Consider the following 15,273-nt stretch of genomic DNA (forward strand, 5'->3'; position numbering starts at 1 on the left):
TTTTAATCAAATGTGGCACAAAGATTAGTTTGGGATATTTTTCTACAGTAGAATTTCAAAAGTATTCTATACATATATAGAATATGTTCTGTTGTAATGTGAGTTTCTTTCTATGTGGTGCGATGTTGTGTAATATCTTCTATACAAACACACAGAGACTCAATTAGAATTCATCTTTATTTTGTCAGTCAGTGTTTCCACGAATCACTTCAAAATATGCCACAATTTACTTTGGCATGCCGTTATGTAATGTTACATTTATACAAGGTAATGGAATAGATCATTCCAGGTTTTTACAAAAAAAATATTTAGTATTAGTCAGAATATCACTTTATATACTGTAATAAACACTTCTGTGATATTTACACTTTTTTTTTTTTTTTTTTTTTTTAAAATCTCACAGGACAGTTATAAGACCCCTTGATAACCAAAGCAGTAATTGAGATATATCTATTTACAGTTACAAATATTAAAGGCATTGCTATGTAACAGTCTATGTTTTGTAAATTATGCTTGGAGAAAAAAATAAGTTATTTGATGTGCTTATATTAAAGAATGTTTCAATGTAAATCTAATCCTCTCTTACATACAGTCTCTACTCAGAAGGATGTTACTTTGTTAGTCCTAAATAATACTTTACAAAACGAAATATTCTGGTAGGAGTAATGATTGCCAAACGAATAATTAAACATACGCAATATATACATTAAAACAACAAATAATTTACAGATCAATGTAAGAAAATGTAAAAGTGCTCATAAATCTTCAAGACTTGAATTACAATGGAACCAAACAGTGTGTGATTTTACTCATTCAAGATAATAATAATAATAATAATTAAACACAAGTAAGAGCGCTTACAGTTTTTGGGAGAGTTGCTTGTAAACATACTAGACACTGTAAACCTATTTGCATTGCGAATCATTCAAAAACGATTTCAGAATGATAAAAACACAATGACAACACATTTGGGCATACTCCATTTTTAAAACAAAAATGAAACACAAGTGTACTTTTTGTGTGGTGTAATTATGAGAAGGGAAAACGAAAGCTGTCCACTCCTGTGTTGAAGAACAAGAGCAGTTATTCCAGATAGAGGCATACAAAATGAACTGGTTTAACTTTAGAATAAAATAAGCCATTCACTATGTATAAATTATTTACAATCTGTATATTTAAACTTTAAGGTCTCTTCACAGAATTATATTTAAGAAAATGTATAACACATATCTTGTTGCAAGCACAAAGGTTAGGGTTGAATTACGTATTACTGAGGCAAAAGAAATACAACTAGTAACCCACCCTCAAAGCCACTAACTGCACCCTTTGGATGCCTGTAAACGTTGCAGCTACAACAATGAAAATGCATGCTCTTAAAGTAACCTAGTAATGTAATTTACCCCCCAAAAAGATCTTTCAGTTGGAATATTCTGAGGTGCCATCCCTGACAAACACCCATTAACCAGGAGCAGCATTGCATACAGTGACAGCATGTTTATTTCTTTCTCTGTATCACTGTCTCAAACACAAGTAAATGTGCCAGTAGAATAAAATGTATGTTTCAGGTCCGGAATATAATATGCATGATATGTATGAAGCCTATACTGAACCCTGAATTCCATGCATGAAAACATGTTTAAAAGCAAAGCAGTGAATATGTAACAGTATGGCTTACATACGGCACAGACTATGTCAGCAAAATATATATATATATATTAACATTCCCAACAGTTACTTGAAAAACACATTGAAGGACGTACAATAATGATTACTTTGCTCCTACCAGACCTGTGTATTTTACAAACAGTAAAGCTTGTAAACTTCATACAGATTCTTCATGGAAATCTAAATAAAATGTTAATTATTTCCACCCTGAATAAAATAATAATAATAAAAAAATAGGACAATTTCCAGGAAATCATAGAAACACAAATAAGTTAAAAAGTTGCTTTAAAACTCTTGGTGCCTTTATTTTCTGGAATTTGAAAAATCAAGTCCCTAATAACTGTTCTCTGTCCTGAGTACCAGTACACTGCTGAAGTGTCTCTTGCAGGAATCATCTTTTATAGAGGGTTTCGTTAGGTATTTCAATGACGATATATATCTGCAGCACGGGCCACCTTGACTGCTCCTAATCCACTCCATCAAATCCCTGTGCATTTTCTATTGCCATGTGAAGTTTCTCTCGCAAATCCTCAAATGATTCATATGGAGGCAAATCCAAACGGTTGAAGCTGAAAAAAAAAATATATATATATATATACACAGTAATGTATTAAGTTATACAGCGGTAATGAGAAAGTGAAAGATTGAATTGTTTCTACTAGTGTTTAACTTACCAAGTGTGAGCTCTAGGTAGTTTGTCAGGTGTTCCCCACTGTTCAATGGTAAACAGCTGTGGTCCATTAGATCCTAAATCATAAAAAACAGTTAGCTATTGTATATCTTGGTAGAGGAACAAGGAGAAAAAGTACCCACTGTTGTGCTAATATTTTTTCTTTCTTATATGCAGTCTACATAAAGTACTTGCATAATGCAGGACCAAAAACGAAAGCCAATCATACTGGTCATTTCCAATATAATGTACAGTGCTATTCAGTGTATAGGAATGTTTAAGTTGCACTATTGAAGCAAAGAGGTAGATTAGGTACTGTTCTAAATATACTTTACAGTTGTTCAAACATTGGGTCTGTGATAAATTGACTTTGAACTACTAGTTTCAGAAAGCAAGCACATTTTACTTGGTAATTTTCCAGAGGAGAGGTAATTCAGCTTACCATACAACTCTGCAAAGCCATTCATGGGCACTCGAGACGTGCCAGTGACAAACTGCAGCAGTCGGATGCGTTTCTCTGCATCCATTAGTAGCACCGTCTAGAACATGAAAGGGACAAACATTTAGTTTAAACATATATTTGTATAGTTCATACTTAACAATGTTTCACCAAATGATACTCTGCCGTGGCTAGTTCCCATGAGACATACGATGGTGTGTCATACGAAGATTAAACACTTGGCTTGTTTTAACTCATGTGCCCCACTTCTAATAAATAGACGTCAAAGTTTTAAGAAAAAGAACAAAAAACGTCAAGGGTTACCTTCCAGAACCACTGTATGACAGGCTGTGTTGCACAGTAGCCATTCTTGTATTTTGTGTTTTCCCTCCAGTCATTCACATCAACATCTCCAAGTCCACACATTAGCAGCTTCACAGAATACAAATAACAAAATGAGTGACACTAGAGTGCCAAGAAACTACATCATACGCAATACATTCTTAAAACACAACAGGTTACCTCTAATTCATTTTCATCAAATATTTTGATGAGATCCAGAGGTACTAATTCATAAAATCCCTGAAATAAAACAAAAGGTAAAATTAGGACATATGGATTTGCATGGGTTAATACAATAGATAATACAGAAGCGGAACAATAAGACATGCAGTTAGAATGTCCAGCACTCCATGTTGAACTAGGATACATTCTTATAAGCTAGGGTTATTGTACATTGAAGCACGTTTAATAATGTTAGTTATGGGCGCTACATACACCTCCCTTCATGTATCATGAAAAATAACATCCCCGTGACCTACATCTAACATGTAAAAAAGTGACAAACATGGATGGACAGACAGGACAAGGTTCCTCAATATATCACGACATTCTTATATTCCAAATTATTATACAGAATGTCCTAAACATAAGCAGTTCTAGATACACATACAAATATAACCCTGACATACTCATAAACAGACTGGCAGGTATCACTGTATATCTTCAGAATACTATATATGCATCCCCAAATAGGGGATAAACCAACAAGAAGTTGCCATCTAGTGGTGAAAAATGGAACAGCATATATTTATCTGTTTTTTTTTTGTTTTTTTTTTTAGAACATTTCTATAGCCAACCTCATATAGAACATTTTAAATGTAGGTTTTTAATAAATCCTGTGAAAAGTGAATATGACTCAGACTATAATGAGAGCCTTCTAAAGAATGCAGTGTAAAGATATTACAGTATTGCATAGCTTTATTACTGACCTCCTTGAAGGCAGACATCTGCTGCTGCACTCTGTTCACAAATCTCCATTGGATAACCAGGCTATCAAAGATAATGTCAGTTATTAAAAAGTTTAGGTTCTATTGCAGGCTAAATCAGGTTTGTTGATCTGATTGCAAGGCATTTTCAATCTAAAGCAGGGTTAACATTTCCACAAGGATACTTTCTTTCCATATTCCCCCGAGACAAAATGTGCATTGTATTGTTCTGATCAATGGTAAACTATTGAATGGTACTTACTGGATATACTCTTTCTTGTTCTTATTTGTCACCACAATGTCTGATCCACCCAGTTTGAGCTCATGCTGATGAGTCTGAAAGAGAACAAAGAAACTTGTGTTCATCTGGAGGCCTCTCTGTTACTGCTGTCTACAGTTGGGGGTTGTATTGTAAAAGTAGATAAAACTATGATCATTTAAAAAGTACATCAAACTTAAAAAGCTCACATGTAAGTGCATTAGCATGTAGTGCAGCTATAAAACTGTTGAATGTGGTCAACACACCTGCCCAAAGAGCTCCTCATCAACTGTAAATCTGAGGTCCAACTCAGTGGGATCATTTTCCAGAATCCACTTCAGTGAATTGAAGTATTCATTGTCCTGCACAAAAATGAAAACATGCATCCAAGTTATTTTTCTAAGCGATACTTGAATGAATGCACGGAACAGCCAGAGTTAATGAAACTTACCACCGATTCCATATCTTGCAGCGTTATTGGCTTCTGCAGCATCATCTTATAGAAAGGCCGAATGAAGAACGCTGTTGAAAACAAATGGATGCATAAACCACCTCTTTCTCCCCCCACCCCCCATGATTTTTAAAGTCATCTACAAATTACAGATTGCCTACCATCCAGGAGCTTCCCATGGTAAACGGCCATTCCAGCAACACGTCCGATAAACTTGAAATAAGACAAGTGATCTTCGTTGCACAAACCAGAATTGGGGTTAATCTGTAGGGTGTAGTTATCACTGTGAAAAAAATTCCACTGTTTAACCTCAATATATATTAGAAGCAATTAGAACCATCAGTCACAAACATGATAAACCCAGACCTGCATCCATAAATGGTACATGTTAAAATTAGACATATTTGTACATTCAGACGCCTAAACTGAAAAAGAGGCTCTCTAGATATATGCATGTGGGATATGAATATGCATATTTTCTGTCTACCAAGAATATTTACTTATCAGTAGGGCGTTTGATTTTCGGTTGAATTTTTTCCAAATTCGGGTGAATGCTTTTTTAAAAATCAAGTAGAATTATTTAATGAAAGAAATCAGGTGAAATCGGGTGGATTTTTTTTATATATAAATCAAGAAAGAATAAATAAATATTCAGGTAGAAATCTGGTTTTATTTAGAAAGAAATAAACAAATCCTTGAGCATAAAGTGTTGACAACAAAGTTGGGGTATGCAAACTTTTGATGACATCTATCTCTCTCCCCTCTTTCTCTCTCTCTCTCACACACACACACACACACACATACTTATATTCCATTCCAATCAAGATTTAGTTTGTAGTGGAGTTGCAAGTATAATTGCACACAGAACGTACGGGAAAACTAAACAACTTTACTCCATGCTGTTTTACAAAGAGAAATGATTGACTGTTACATCTAAATGCTCTTGGCTTAAACACGCACTCATAAAACAAATAACTAGGAAGAAATGTGCAAAAAAAGAAAAAACCTTAAAGCTATATTGCTGTAATTTTGAAAGATCTAAAAAAAAAAAAAAAAAAGATATATATTACACTAAGAAGCCACATTTTTCTAATAGGTAAATCAGCTAACCGTCAATGGCGTCAGTTCTGCTCTGTTGCATTTGAATTGCATGCATTTATTCATATACAGTATGTGTCTATTCAGGGAGTTTTCAGGTTTAACCTGAATGCAGAAAAAAGCATTCGGGGAGGATAAATCGGGTTAAAATCGGGTAAAACCCGAAAATCAGACACCCTACTTATCAGGCCAACAAACTGAACTGTCATTCCTTTTAAAGTGCTACTGTAACTTTCTCGGTTGAAAATGTACCTTTTGTCCGTGTTAAATAAAAATAAAAAAAATTAACAAATTTAACAGTAATGAAAAGGACTTTAACAACTGAGATGAAACATGAATTCCTCTACTTACGTAGCCGAATATTCAAACAGTCCATAATAGGGATTGAACATTTCTTTGGAAATAAGGAAGAACCATTCCCTGGCAACACCGCCATAATCCAGGCCTTTTTCATTCTCAAATTCAATCCACAGCCGTGCTTTGAGGAAGTCTGCCCTCTTGACGGGCAGCAGTCTCCTGTAGGAGTCTTCCAGGATAGCATTTCGCCGCAGCTTCATTTCAAAACGGTTAGGAATATCAGCCTGAAAAATACATCCGATATTAGAGAGCTGAGGAACTAAAAAAAAACAAAACACCTTTATTAAGACCATCACAAAGAACATGGCAAATACTGCCTTCTTAGAATGATAACTGCCACAATCACATCTAAAGTCAACACATCATTTAAACAGAAAAAATGGAAGTTGCAGAGTTTCATAATCTTAAATACATTATGGAAACTGCTTGTAAATCAAAGACCTGAAAAAGGCATGTTGTGAGCATCTGGAGTATCTAAACGTCAGGCTTTACTAAATTAGAGCAAAGTGTAATTTTGTTTTGTATTAGCTTACTGGTTTCTTCATCTTTTTTCTGAAGTACTCGTACTTCTGTTTATAATCCCTGGAATAAGGCACAGCCTATGGAAAGAAAGTACATTGTATAAACGTGCTGTCAAAATGAGCTGATAAAGTATGTTTTTATTCTGTAAAATTATATATATATATATATATATATATATATATATATATATATATATATATATATATATATATCACAACTAGAGAACATGGCTGAACACCAATTCTGTGATTTAACAGAAAAGGAATTACAAAACATAATACAAAAGAAAGATGCTCCAAACATATATATATATATATATATATATATATATATATATATATATATATATATATATATATATATATATATATATATATATATATATATACACAGACATGCTCAAATTTGTTGGTACCCTTACAGCTCATTGAAATAATGCTTCATTCCTCCTGAAAAGTGATGAAATTAAAAGCTATTTTATCATGTATACTTGCATGCCTTTGGTATGTCATAGAATAAAGCAAAGAAGCTGTGAAAAGAGATGAATTATTGCTTATTCTACAAAGATATTCTAAAATGGCCTGGACACATTTGTTGGTACCCCTTAGAAAAGATAATAAATAATTGGATTATAGTGATATTTCAAACGAATTTGTTTCTTTAATTAGTATCACACATGTCTCCAATCTTGTAATCAGTCATTCAGCCTATTTAAATGGAGAAAAGTAGTCACTGTGCTGTTTGGTATCATTGTGTGCACCACACTGAACATGGACCAGAGAAAGCAAAGGAGAGAGTTGTCTGAGGAGATCAGAAAGAAAATAATAGACAAGCATGGTAAAGGTAAAGGCTACAAGACCATCTCCAAGCAGCTTGATGTTCCTGTGACAACAGTTGCAAATATTATTAAGAAGTTTAAGGTCCATGGAACTGTAGCCAACCTCCCTGGATAGTGCGAATGGTAGAAAAAGAACCAAGGATAGCTGCCAAAGAGATACAAGCTGAACTCCAAGGTGAAGGTACGTCAGTTTCTGATCGCACCATCCGTCGCTTTTTGAGCGAAAGTGGGCTCCATGGAAGAAGACCCAGGAGGACTCCACTTTTGAAAGAAAAACATAAAAAAGCCAGACTGGAATTTGCTACAATGCATATTGACAAGCCACAATCCTTCTGGGAGAATGTCCTTTGGACAGATGAGTCCAAACTGGAGCTTTTTGGCAAGTCACATCAGCTCTATGTTCACAGACAAAAAAATGAAGCTTTCAAAGAAAAGAACACCATACCTACAGTGAAACATGGAGGAGGCTCGGTTATGTTTTGGGGCTGCTTTGCTGCACCTGGCACAGGGTGCCTTGAATCTGTGCAGGGCACAATGAAATCTCAAGACTATCAAGGCATTCTGGAGTACTGCCCAGTGTCAGAAAGCTCTGTCTCAGTCGCAGGTCATGGGTCCTCCAACAGGATAATGACCCAAAACACACAGCTAAAAGCACCCAAGAATGGATAAGAACAAAACATTGGACTATTCTGAAGTGGCCTTCTATGAATCCTGATCTGAATCCTATCGAACATCTATGGAAAGAGCTGAAACTTGCAGTCTGGAGAAGGCACCCATCAAACCTGAGACAGCTGGAGCAGTTTGCTCAGGGAGAGTGGGCCAAACTCCCTGTTAACAGGTGCAGAAGTCTCATTGAGAGCTACAGAAAACATTTGATTGCAGTGATTGCCTCTAAAGGTTGTGCAACAAAATATTAGGTTAGCGGTCCCATCATTTTTGTCCATGCCATTTTCATTTGTTTTATTATTTACAATATTATGTTGAATAAAAAATCAAAAGCAAAGTCTGATTTCTATTAAATATGGAATAAACAATGGTGGATGCCAATTACTTTGGTCAGTTTCAAGTTATTTCAAAGAAAATTGTGCATTCTTCGTTTTTTGTGGAGGGGTACCAACAAATTTGAGCACGTCTGTATATATATATATATCCTAAACTAAAAGGAAACAAGGAAGTAATTAACTCCAATCATGGCTGTCCATGATCCAACATGTTGGCAGATGGAGATATACAAGTTGCCAATTTAACCGAACAATAAAAAGAAACATAATAAAATATTATGTCATATTAAACCAATTAGGGTAATTCATTTTCTTAAATATGATACACTAAGAAAAGCAGTTGAGAAAAGTCACTATAACTATAAATCAGCATTGTTTGACACTGTGAATGTACAGTAAACATAATTACACTTACAGGTCCAGTTATTGCTGCATTCTGTAGACGTGGATCTTCCCACTGTGTAGCTTTGGTGTCTATAAATTATTAAAACAACATTAGATGATAACCTACTGAGAGGCTGATAAGGTATTGTCATTTTTTACAACATAATATACATACTATGATCAATGTAGAATATTCTGCCATCCGTATGAACTCTCTCTTCCCATCCGGGCTACAAAAGAAAAGCCAAGGTAAAACAAGCTTTCTTTTAAACCAGGACTCTAATGTAACTCTTACAAATACGTACTTGAATTCTGTATTCAAATGTAGGTCCCATTCAAGGCACCAATAGAAAAGGCAGAGTTACCCAAGTATAGTAAATCACACACATATATATACATTGTTATTGTAAAAAGTTTTATGGATACCCTTAAATAATTTTTATATGTATTCATTAAAAGCATTCAAATGAAAGGTTTGTCAGTAATATGCAAGGCTTACTGGAAGCGGCCCAAGGTCTGTAGGATCCAAGGAGGGTCGCCTTCTCATTTGAACTGGAATTTTTAATCTTGGATCCTCCTATTGGGGTGCAAACAAGAAGGAATGGATTGGGAAATGGAATGTAATTTTTTGTTAACAGTATGGAAGAATATTTGACAGAGACATTGTTGGAGGCTCTTCTGTGAGTACAGCAGTTCTGTTCCTGAAGGTCACCTACCCATGTGGTGGTTTTTGTATTGTGATCAATAAAGAAGGGTCTGCCATTGGGCGCACTACGCAATTCCCAGCCAGCAGGGAGGAATCCGCTTTCATATTTCGATTTTGGAGCCACAGAATGCTGAGGTGAAGTTTCTGGAGAAAGCCGAGGAGGGTGGTACATGGTGGGACTCTGGCATGACATGGCTTGCACTGCTTCTATTGTCGTCTATCAGAAATACACAACAGACAGTGAATGCACATTATTTTTTTACCCAGCATCAAAAAACAACTTATTGTACACGTTACTTTTTTCAGAGGGCTACGTGAATTGTTCTTAGCATTATTCATAAATAAAAGGAGAAAATATAGAATAAAAAAATACAGAAATCTGAAAAGGCCACTATACTGTAAACCCACTTTTATTCACGTGCCATCAGTTTTAGCAAGTTTCACAATGTCAATTAAATCTCTAACTTGAATGACTAATAATTGCGCAATGTACTGTATGTTATGCGATACAACCTTTTTACTGTTTGCCCTTTCAATTTCTTGGGAGAAACAAAAAAATATATATAAAAAATGTGTCAAACGGGTTTTTGACTGAGTATTGAACTCCTATTCTGATTTTAGTGATCTTCTTTCTTCCTTATAACAGATGCCAGTTTCACTGCAAGGCACAATATATACTGAACCATCTAGTGTCCGTATCGATTCTTGCACTGGTATGTGCTTTAAAAATGTAAAATCAATTTGCACGATGCACAGTGCATACTACCTGAATGACCGGGCGCGTCCATGTAGTTGTTCTGCTGTTATGATTTACATAGTATATTCTTCCTTTACTATCTTGCTTTTCTTCCCAACCTGCTGGCAGCCCTGATGAAGTGGGCAATAACTAGCAAAGAGAAACATCCCAAATCATATAAAATTACTGAAATAAACAAAAACACAAATACACGCAGCAGTAACACAAAACCAGTGCACCCCATTCATGCTGAAAAGAAAAGAAAAAAAAACAGCTGTTTGGGATTTTCAGATTTTGTACATAAAAAAAATAATAAATAAATAAATAAATAAATAAATAAAAATTAAAAAATTAAATGTGTAGAGATGCCATCTCAAAGTTTCATTTTTTGCACTTTAACCTGGTTTTCTTTCATGCAAGGTACAAGCAGAGATTAACTTTCAGTGCATCTAAAGCCCGTTTCGGACGGGAGTGAAACTCAGCACATGAAACAACCTACTCTGCGTCACAGACGACCCCCTTTGAAATGTATTCCAATGTAAAAAAGACATGTAGGTTTCTCTTTGAGAAATGTTACACCACTGCCTCTACTTTTTAAAAACAGCACCAAAACCTGATAAATTACAAGTTGAGATGTCATGTGATTATTTAATCCAATCGGAATAGGGCATGTCATTGTGAAAGAGGCCTTCCAGCATCAGGCTCCATGAAATACAAATTAAATAAGCGAACGCCTTGTGGCTTGAAGCTCTTTAGGGGAAGACATGCTGCCTAACCGAACAAGCACAAGATTATGTGATGGCTCATAAACATCCCGGTTTACAGTGAATAGCTCATGTAATTTCATACTCAGACCACCACCTGTCCCTGAATTCATATCCCAGTGGAAGAAAAGTCCACATGTGAGAGTTCACCGGATATTCTCAGCAGCACAGAGGTGGTCAGTGAATGTGGTGAGTTTTAGTCCCATCCGAATGGGGATTTATTTTTGACGACACCCAAGAAAAGAATGTAGACACTTTAAATAACCTGTCTGTCTTCGCTCAAGAACTGGTTGCACGTTGTAAAGAAATTAAGTGTCATTCTTGTTTGTTATTTCCATCAAGTGGCGTCTAATTAGACAATGATTTGTTGGTAAGACTAGCATTATGATGACAAAGTCCAAAATATGATTGTTTACCTAGATGCCCTTGAAGTAAAGGCAGGAATTCCCATGTGTACATACCACAGGATGTGTAGGCTGCTCTTCAAGTGTAACTGTCTGTGCACTTCCCCTTCTGCTCGAATGGCTCTGAACCTGTTAAACAGAGAAACACGGATGACACAAAACAGAGAATCGAAGAAAAACAAACTTTGTGTTTATTATTTAGGAAATAATTCATTCATACAATTAAATATTGGTTATTAAATGGTTGGTAGTTACTAGTAAAACCTGCAATGGATGCAACGGGAGTCCTATTTCAATTCCATTTTATTTGCCAGATGAATTTATTTAAAGATAGCTTACCGTGATGGAGCTGTGTCGGCTCAGTTCATCTGCAAGAGGAGTCTGAATATCACAAACACTGTGTTCAATGGGAGAGTGAGGTGGTGGAGGTGACTGCTGGCTGTGGTTATTATACAGTGTAGTCTCATCTTCGGTTATTATTTCCCAGCTCTACAAGAAAATAAAAAAATATTATTTTTTTTATTTTAAAAGAACAACAACGTTGTTTTAATTAGAGTACACATTCAATCTTGTAACAAAAATCTCTGTCAACAGAACAGGTTGCAATGTTTAATGGAAAGGTACCTAAACAGGCCTGTGGCACAACACAACCCTATCTATGCATCAATCCCACTTACATCAGGAGACTCTCTTCTCTCATGACTTGCTGCTTCAGATATCTGCCGGCGATTAGTAAAGGCATGATGTGCTTCATGGTTAATAGTTTGCCGTTGTTCTGCCTCTGCCTGACTGTCCCTAGAAACAGGCACAACAGAAAACTGAATATGAAAACAGTCCTATGAATACATAAACAGCCTCCTTCTTTCTAAATTGCTTTAATACATGGAAATAATTAAAATCTTTTTTTCAGATCTTACTCAGAAAAACAAACTCCTTCTCAGCTGTAAGGTAATTTTACAGTATGCAGTGAGCTGAACGTCTTCCAGATTTCTAAGAGAACAGAGATTAATATCTGTGCAGGAAGTACTGAGCAGCATTTTTTTTTTCCACACATATATTCAAGTAGTTCGGTGCACACTGGCTGGCTGAAAAGCTTTAACATTAGTAGGGACCTACATTTTGTTTTCCAGACATGCAGGATACATTTTTGCAAGCACTGTAAATAAACAATTGGATTTCACTTGTTTTCTTTTCTTCTTGTAACGGTATAGAAATGGAAAAGCTTTCAGAAAATAACATACTGAACTGTGGGCCTGTGCCACTGTGTTGTTCTGGTTTCGTGGTTGACGTAGTAGGTCCTGCCCAGGTTATCCTGTCTTTCTTCCCAGCCTGGAGGAAGCACAGGAAGCTGGCGGCATGTCCCAGAGGTGTCCTGTTGGTCCAATATTTCCCAGCCAGGCTGTAAAAATCAATCAATCAATGATCAATGAAAAAAAGTTTCTGCAATGTTGACCTGTTCCTTTCTTAGAAATCCAGCACACAACACGGCTTACAATAAGGATGCCTTTACATTGTATGTGATAAATCACGTTGACATGCAGTAAAAGGGATACAACGAATAACATAAATTCTAGCATGTTGACAAATGTGCATGCCCTGTTACATAACTCTCTTTACAACGGATCTAGCAATATCTGGCCTTGACATTGTACCTTAACAATTCACTTGCCAAATATGAATCCATAAAGAAACATGTGTATCTACCAATGTCCCTTGGGACAGACTGTTATTCTTATAAACAGACAGCTTTTTAAAAATGATGTATATGGACTCAAAGACAGACAGGTGTGTACATACTATTATTTATAAGTCATATTGCACTTGCCTCTACATCTTCAGATTGTTCTCCATTGTCTTCTTCTGACCCATTGTTTTTAGGCAAGTATGTCATCTTTAGTCTAAGATGGCCTTTCACTCTGGATTTATGACTATGTGGGACAAAGCAAAAACAGTTGGCTTCTGATATCATTGTAATGGCACTGAGCACAGAGGCTTATAAGATCTAATCAGAATCCATTTTTTTTGGTCACAAAATCTGAGCAGAATTTTGTTTAGAAAGAAAAAGTTAGCTTATAATATCTATCTATTGTAGTTTGTTGTCTACACCTTACAAATAAACATTAAGATGAAACTAAAACAAATAACCATGTCTTATGGAATCGAACAACATAACATAATCCTGAGGTTTGCTACCATATGCAACTCTTTTAAATGTTAGACCAAACTGTGGTAAATTAGCAGCAAAAAAAATGGGGCTTTGATAAACAAATGCAAAAAGCCAGCCTACATGTGGAAAGCGGAAAGAAAATTGATTGATGTTTATGCATTGTAAGCTCTCATCAGTAAAAAAAAAACAAAACAAAACAAAAAAAACATGTGTTGTGAATAAAGAATAAGGAATTTTGGTAGGCTAAAATGTCTTTTTGGAGGTTTTCCTTAAGTATGAGTAACCAAATATGCACATTGACTTGCATGTTTTGAACACAACATTCTGTATAAATGCAATCAGATTGAATTCTGTTTTTCTCATTTCGAATGCAAATGTCACTGCCCCAGCCCTTTCATTTTCACCAATCAATGTAAATGCACACAACAACACACCACAGAGGGTAATGTAGTAATGTTTGACATGCATGTGAAGAATTAAAAACAACTGTATGAAATGTATAATATAGTTTGAAATCAAAGTCAGCAAAGGTCTAAATGATATCAATAATATGAAGAATAGCCAACCTTCTTGGATGAAGAAGAAAATCCTTAAATGTGTATGGCCTTTCAATGTTAGGATTTTCTGTCTGAAATAAAATCAAAGTTATTAAAAAGTATGCAAATTTGTTATGAAATAATAACGTATGTTGACTACCTTAATATTTTCATTTCCTTTTTTTTATGTAGTCAGTATCACAGTGTAGAAATTATTTCTTCTTATAAAAGGGTGTTATTACAACATTTTTCACATTTATCATAAGAATCTATAGAATTAGAAGCAATGTAAACAGAACAACAGAAAACATGTTGGATTCTCTGAACAGCACATTATCGGTCAGCAATGAGATGGGATGCTAAGATAAACCATTTTAATAATGAAAAAAACACAACATTTCTAAAACAAAACCACCAATATCTTAATATTGTCTGGAGGACTCTATAAAGCTGCCCCATGCAATAGGTGCTGCAAACATCTGTAAAAAAACATTTTTAGTTAAACTTACTGGTAACTGGTGAAGAGAAACATCAACCTGACCCAGAAAATCATCCCTGGTCTAAAAAAAACAAAAACACAAAAAAACACAAGAAAATATTTCAGTACCTTCTTATACCGCCTTCTCATTGTTGCACATTAATTGCAGGCTTGAAGAACACAAACACCTCAGAAGTATTATGTTGATAGAACAGTATAATGTTCCAATAGGACAGACAGTGAGCTGTGTATAATTACTTGATCTCACAGTCTGTACAGAGACCATTAAACACACTGCAGCTATACACTTATCTTTGTGACAAGGGCCTACATGTTAAAAAAAAAAAAAGGAACAAACATTTCATCATATTTTGTGTGTTATACATCAGTATTAAACTAGTGAATATTACTCATGACGGCAAAATAAACTACTTCGTGAAGTACAAAAACATTACTGTACAGCTGATTTCTGAAAACAAATGCTTGTTAGAAAAAACACATCAACTACTATAGTGGGTTTATAGCAAGTG

The 15,273-nt window shown here is 35.2% G+C and overlaps 1 protein-coding gene across 3 annotated transcripts in view; it reads right to left on the reverse strand.

Annotated features, from left to right (window-relative positions):
• Positions 1-1,761: 1,761 nt before the first annotated feature.
• The window catches only part of LOC117428206 (E3 ubiquitin-protein ligase NEDD4-like), a 33,159-nt gene continuing 19,647 nt past the window's right edge, over positions 1,762-15,273 (reverse strand). The window contains exons 6-29 of one of the 3 annotated variants that reach the window (XM_058995176.1): positions 14,775-14,825; positions 14,296-14,357; positions 13,388-13,490; positions 12,804-12,961; positions 12,240-12,357; positions 11,902-12,051; positions 11,620-11,691; positions 10,425-10,544; positions 9,669-9,875; positions 9,452-9,529; positions 9,128-9,182; positions 8,984-9,042; positions 6,741-6,806; positions 6,202-6,431; positions 4,914-5,035; positions 4,753-4,823; positions 4,568-4,663; positions 4,305-4,378; positions 4,046-4,106; positions 3,297-3,356; positions 3,099-3,206; positions 2,778-2,874; positions 2,340-2,412; positions 1,762-2,234 (exon numbers count right to left, since the gene is read on the reverse strand). In XM_058995176.1, coding sequence (XP_058851159.1) covers positions 2,132-2,234; positions 2,340-2,412; positions 2,778-2,874; positions 3,099-3,206; positions 3,297-3,356; positions 4,046-4,106; positions 4,305-4,378; positions 4,568-4,663; positions 4,753-4,823; positions 4,914-5,035; positions 6,202-6,431; positions 6,741-6,806; positions 8,984-9,042; positions 9,128-9,182; positions 9,452-9,529; positions 9,669-9,875; positions 10,425-10,544; positions 11,620-11,691; positions 11,902-12,051; positions 12,240-12,357; positions 12,804-12,961; positions 13,388-13,490; positions 14,296-14,357; positions 14,775-14,825 — 2,394 coding nt within the window. In that variant the 3' untranslated portion in view covers positions 1,762-2,131. Of the gene's footprint in view, positions 2,235-2,339; positions 2,413-2,777; positions 2,875-3,098; positions 3,207-3,296; positions 3,357-4,045; positions 4,107-4,304; positions 4,379-4,567; positions 4,664-4,752; positions 4,824-4,913; positions 5,036-6,201; positions 6,432-6,740; positions 6,807-8,983; positions 9,043-9,127; positions 9,183-9,451; positions 9,530-9,668; positions 9,876-10,424; positions 10,545-11,619; positions 11,692-11,901; positions 12,052-12,239; positions 12,358-12,803; positions 12,962-13,387; positions 13,491-14,295; positions 14,358-14,774; positions 14,826-15,273 lie in introns of those variants that run through there. The other 2 variants (XM_058995175.1, XM_058995177.1) reach the window with 2 other exon arrangements.

This window comes from Acipenser ruthenus, chromosome 21, assembly GCF_902713425.1.
Source record: "Acipenser ruthenus chromosome 21, fAciRut3.2 maternal haplotype, whole genome shotgun sequence".
Classification (NCBI taxonomy): Eukaryota; Metazoa; Chordata; class Actinopteri; order Acipenseriformes; family Acipenseridae; genus Acipenser; species Acipenser ruthenus.